The sequence below is a fragment of the Halictus rubicundus genome, unplaced genomic scaffold (assembly GCF_050948215.1).
Source record: "Halictus rubicundus isolate RS-2024b unplaced genomic scaffold, iyHalRubi1_principal scaffold0027, whole genome shotgun sequence".
Lineage (NCBI taxonomy): Eukaryota > Metazoa > Arthropoda > Insecta > Hymenoptera > Halictidae > Halictus > Halictus rubicundus.
Window position 1 is genome coordinate 1617783 of NW_027488568.1, and position 5763 is coordinate 1623545.

At 53.4% G+C, this 5763-nt stretch overlaps 1 protein-coding gene across 1 annotated transcript; it reads right to left on the reverse strand.

Moving 5' to 3' along the window:
- Positions 1-295: 295 nt before the first annotated feature.
- On the reverse strand, positions 296-5533 carry LOC143363207 (uncharacterized). The gene has a single exon (XM_076803806.1). It carries the CDS (start codon positions 5531-5533, stop codon positions 296-298), a length of 5238 nt encoding a protein of 1745 aa, XP_076659921.1.
- Positions 5534-5763: the final 230 nt, after the last annotated feature.

Consider the following 5763-nt stretch of genomic DNA (forward strand, 5'->3'; position numbering starts at 1 on the left):
TTAACACGAAGTTATCTCTACGCTTAATCCTAAACATACCGCCCGCCTTTGATTTCTTGAGAAATCCGAAATCAAGAAAACTAGTGGTGTTTACAAGGGAGACGGCAGCGCGTGTTTAAATATCTACTGCCGCCCGCCGTGAACGGTTGGCGAGGCATGACGTAATGTTTACACGAGTCATCAAAATACAGGTGTCTTGCGAGTCGCGGCTAGACAGAGGCGTCATTGCTTATATCTAATTATATACACTATATACATGTGACTTCTGTTTACCGTTGAACCTCGGTACAATTTACTAGACGGTATCGACGGATTGCGTCTTGCCGCGCGGCGGGCAAGGCGGCTCGGACGGAAGGTCGACGGGTAAAATACATAATTTGACGATGGGCCGCTTGTATTGGGATTGCGCGGTTCTCACCGTCACAACACGTACGATGCCGTCACCGCCGGGATGACAATCGACGACGCGGCCGAGCTCCCATTTACACGGGGGGAGATTAGCATGCCGTAATAAAACTAATTGTCCGACAACAATGTTGGGCTTTAGGGTTTTCCATTTAACGCGCTGTTGGAGTCCTTGCATATAATCTTGCGACCATCGTCGCCAAAAACTTTCAGCCATTTGTTGGCATAATTGCCAACGCGAAAGACGTTCTTCTTTTAAGTCGAGCAGTGATGGAGTGGGAACAGCGGTGAGGGCTGATCCAATCAGAAAGTGTCCAGGTGTCAGAGCACAATAGTCGTCGAAGTTTTCCGATAGTGCAGCTAGTGGCCGTGAATTCATACCAGCTTCGACCTGGCAAAGTAACGTCGCGAATTCCTCGAAAGTGAGTGTGTGGGCTCCAACAACGCGTTTAAGGTGGTACTTGACGCTTCGCACGCCGGCCTCCCACAATCCTCCAAAGTGCGGGGCGGAGGGGGGCGTGAAGTGCCACGTGACACGATCGAGCGCTAATCGATTGAGCGTCGTGGGATCGCGCGTGGCTGCACGGAACGCGCTCGCGAGCTCACGATCGGCGCCTTTGAACGTTGTGCCGTTATCGGAATAAAGGGCACTGGGGATGCCGCGGCGCGAGCAAAAACGATGATACGCTGCAAGGAAGGCAGCGGTCGAATAGTCACTTACGAGTTCTAAGTGAATTGCCTTCACGACCATACAAATAAATAGGGCAATATACGATTTGCGAGACCGATGACCGCGGCCGGGTGACGTGCGAGTTTGAATCGGGCCGGCATAATCGACACCGCAATGTATAAACGCTCGAGCCGAACGGGTAATTCGAAAGTCCGGTAACTCTCCCATCAAGGCACTTTGAGGTGCGGCCTTTTCGCGTGCACACTTAACGCACTTGTGCAGAACGGTTCTGACTGTGGGACGCGCTCGCAAAATCCAATATTCTTGGCGGAGGAGGCTCGTTGTCAGCTGCGATCCGGCATGGAGGGCTCGCAGATGAGCGTTAACAATTATGAGCGTCAATAAAGGATGGGATTTCAATATAATCGGATGTTTTGCTCGTTCCGATAACTTGGCGTTTTTTAGCCGACCGCCGACTCGAATTAGGTTGTCCTCGTCTACGTATGGGTTAAGGCAGAGGATACTGCTCTTTTTATTGAGCGGATGATGGTGACGAAGAGCTTGCAGCTCGTCAGGAAAAAGCTCTTGCTGCATTTGTCGGAGCCAGAAGATTTTGGCGAGTTGGACTTCCGACCCATTGAGGGCCTGCCTTACAAAGTTTGAGCCCACGCCGGGCTTTTCTCGAATTCGGGCTACGAATCGCAAGATGTATGCCGTGACCTTCAGCAATTTTGGCCACGACGAGAAGCGGTCCCGAAGGTCCCATGGCGTGTGAGCTGGGCAAAGATTGACCGAAATGGTCGGACGTGCCTCGGTGAACGCGCTAGATGGAGCATCGGGAATATTGTACGGCCAAAGGTCGGTCGAGTGTTGCAGCCACGAAGGGCCTGTCCACCAAAGGTCATGACCCAGGAGTTGAGACGGAAGCAGACCGCGAGATGCGCAGTCGGCGGGATTTTCCTCAGACGGTACGTGGCGGCAAATGGCATCGGGCAGAGTGGATTCTATCTGGGCCACTCGATTTGCGACAAACGTTTTCCATTTTGACGCGGGTTGCCGCAGCCAACAAAGGGTGATGGTCGAGTCCGTCCAGCAATAACAAGGAGTCGTCCTCGGCAACTCGTGCAATGCTTGTCGCACGAAGACGACGAGGCGTGTAAGGAGAAGGGCGGCTGAAAGTTCCAGCCGTGGCACCGTCAACGGCTTGACCGGTGCCACCTTCGATTTTGCGGCTAGAAGCGAGATGACGATTCGGCCGGAAGACGTCACGATGCGCAGATACACTGCAGCAGCATACGCTAATGTAGACGCATCCGCGAAGCCGTGCAATTGATAGGACGCGATATCTGGGCTTTGTTTCGTCCATCGAGGAAGAGATAGAGATTCTAAGATCGGCAATTCTGCACTGTATTTCTCCCAGCGCCCGAGCAGGCCCGGAGAAAGGGGAGTGTCCCAACTGCACTTCTGCAACCACAGCTGTTGCATGAGCGTTTTTGCGTATACGGTGGCGGGGGTGACCCAGCCTAATGGGTCGAAAAGACGGGCAATGGTCGACAGTATGCCTCGCTTGGTGCACGCGCCCTCCACGGGAAGTGTGACTCGGAAGCGAAAAGCATCAACTTCGGGGCTCCACGAGACCCCAAGGACTTTCACCGTGTCATCGGACTGCAAGATTTTCTCCTGGATTAATCCAGGGTCAGGCGGAGTAATATCAGCGAGCAAATGCGACGCATTGCTTGTCCACTTATGCAAACGGAACTGTGCCTTGCTGAGCAATGCAATCAGCTGATTACGAGTTTCGATTAACGTCGATTCATCGGACGCGCCAAAGACACAATCGTCCACATAAAGGTGGTGTTGGAGAACGCGTGTGGCCAGGGGGAATTGGGACCCTTCGTCTTCGATAAGTTGTTTTAGCACCCGAAGCGCGAGGAAGGGGGCCGGAGCTGTGCCGTAGGTTACGGTTAGCAGCTGATAACGATCGATAGAATCTGAAGGGGACGACCGCCACAATATTAGCTGATAATCCGCGTCTTGCGGATCGACCAATATTTGGCGATACATCTTTGTAATGTCGGAGGTAAGCAAGTACCGATATTGTCGGCACCGAAGGATGATAGCTGGAAGGTCCGTTTGCAGTTTGGGACCGATAAACAGATGGTCGTTTAACGAAGTGCCGTTACTCGTGGGGCTGGATGCGTTAAATACAACACGAAGATGTGTTGTGACACTACTCTCGCGGATTACCGTATGATGCGGAATATATACGGCGTGAGGGTCATCGTACTGCGACGGAGGGACCTTGCGCATATGCCCAAGGCGGAGGTACTCGCGCAAGAAATCATCGTACTCGGCATAGAGTTTCGGTTGTGATTGCAATCGACGTTCCAGTTTGGAGAGCATTCGGTCGGCTATTCGGTAAGAGTGCCCGATGTCGATTGGAGGGTTCCGTTTGAAGGGTAAACGGACCATGTAACGACCGGACGAGTCCCGTTTATGCGTGGTGCGAAAATGATTTTCGCATTCTTGTTCTTCGTCTGTGTAAGGTGAGATGGCCGGGATCTCCTCAATCTCCCAAAAACGACGCAGGTCGAGATCCAGCGGGTCGGACGGGGAGCAGTGGTAGATTGGGACAACTGGACCGGACGAGGACTCGGTCGAGCCGGCGGGTCCGGACAAAAACCATCCGAATATGGAATTCTGCACGATTGGCTCGTGCAGGGATCCAGCGCGGAGTCCTTCCACCAATATAAAACCGTATAAGTCCGCTCCTATAATAAGATCGATGGGATCGGAGCTCGTCGGATTTGCGTCAGCGAGATCAAGGTCGCGCGTATGAGGCCACGAGATCGATTGGTCACTTCGCTCAGGGATGTAGCGCGTTAATGAAGTTAGGATCAACGCAGTTGTTGACAGACTCGGGCCGATTCCGCGCTTTGCTTGAATGTCGATTGTGGCCGCATGTCGTGCATTGATCGCGCGATTTCCGATGCCGGTAATCGCAACGGAGACGCGGCGACGAGGTACGCGTAATCGTTGCGCGAGCGCCTCCGTCATCAACGTGGTGGCGGAACCTTGGTCTAACAGCGCTCGGGCATGTTCACACCGACCGGCGACGGAAGTCACGGTGACCCACGCCGTAGCCAGCAAAATTCGGGGGGTAGCGAACGCGGTGTGAGACGAGGCATGCAGTGCAACCGGGTGACTCGCCGACGGAGGTGCATTTGGCCTGGAGGATGATTCATGTCCGTCGGAACCGGAGGGCGTTGAGTCAAAGTGCAAGAGCGTATGATGTCGGCCTCCGCACTTTTGACAGGCATACTTGCTTGGGCACAATTGGACGCTATGTTTTTGGCTCAGACAATTAAAACACCGGCGCTCACCCTTCACGAAATCAAACCGTTGTGATGGTGTTTTCGATTTGAATAGCGGACACGCGTTTAAGCGATGTTCGGTCTGGCACAGCGAACATAACACAGGTGCGTTTCGAGGACGCGGTAAACGGTTGGAGGTCGCGGCGTGACTCGTTATGTTTCGCTTCGATTGTTTGGATGTCGGGTGGAGAGCGTCGAGCGCGCGAATTCGAGACTCTAAGAAGTTCTCGAGCTCGGCATACGTCGGGTATTCGATAGAGGCTCCCAACTGCAATTCCCACGCTTTTCGGGATGACCGGTCGAGGCGCGCGACGATTAAAAATACGAGCATGTCGTCCCAGGTATCTACTGGACGACCGAGATTTCGCAGTGCTTGAATCGCTGTGTTAGCTTTGTCGCGCAGAGAGGTCAGCTCGCTCGCGGATTCCGTCGAAACGTGCGGCAAGGAGTGAAGCGATTGGAGATGTAGATTCACGAGACCTCTCTTATTGTCAAACCGGGCAACGAGCAACTTCCATGCAATTTTGAAATTCGAATCGGTAATCGGCAGGTTACGGATAAGATCGCTCGCGGCACCTGTTAAACATGACCCGAGATAATGCAGACGCGATACGTCGGACAACGAGACATCGTTGAGGATTAGGGCAGTAAACTTATCTCGGAAGCTTTCCCAGTCGTGGAAGTCCCCGGAAAACGTCGGTAGGCTCATGCGGGGGAGATCGCGGCGTGATGGGGCTGCGACTGGCGTGGCTGGATGCTGCGCTGCAGGAACGGACGCGGTCAGCTTCTGGATCCAATCGGCGATGAAATCCGCTGCCACGTGGTACTCGTCCTCGCAGAGGATGAACTGCTCGTCCTTGAAGTAGTCCAGCTTCTGGGCTCCCTCAATTTTTCGGAAGCTCTGGAGGCGTCGATCATTCTCTCGACAGACGGAAAATGATTCCTTAAGGAACGCCAGGCGTTGCTGGAGTTTGGCCACGGTGAAATTATTCTGCCCAATTTTCTTCACGTTTGGAAGAACCCGAGCGAGAGTTTTCATGGCGGCTTCCTGCTCCAACAGCAAGTCCTCGAGTTTGGCGGCCATCTTTATTCTTCAAAAACGTGCTCACTGTTCACGATACACCGTGCGAAACCGATCCGGCTCGAAGGACCAATATGCTTGGGACCCCGGAACGAAAATGGTGAGGAGTGGACTGTATGGAAAGTTCGAAAGGATCGGGGGCAAACACAGAAGGGAGGCCGGATTGGGAAGAGGTGCAGGAAGCGCGAGCAGGAGGAGGGAATCAAAAGAAATATTGTGGAGACTGAGCACGT

Excerpts from the sequence above, each read along its gene's own strand:
- LOC143363207 (XM_076803806.1), bottom strand. The coding sequence starts at position 5,533 with ATGGCCGCCAAACTCGAGGACTTGCTGTTGGAGCAGGAAGCCGCCATG.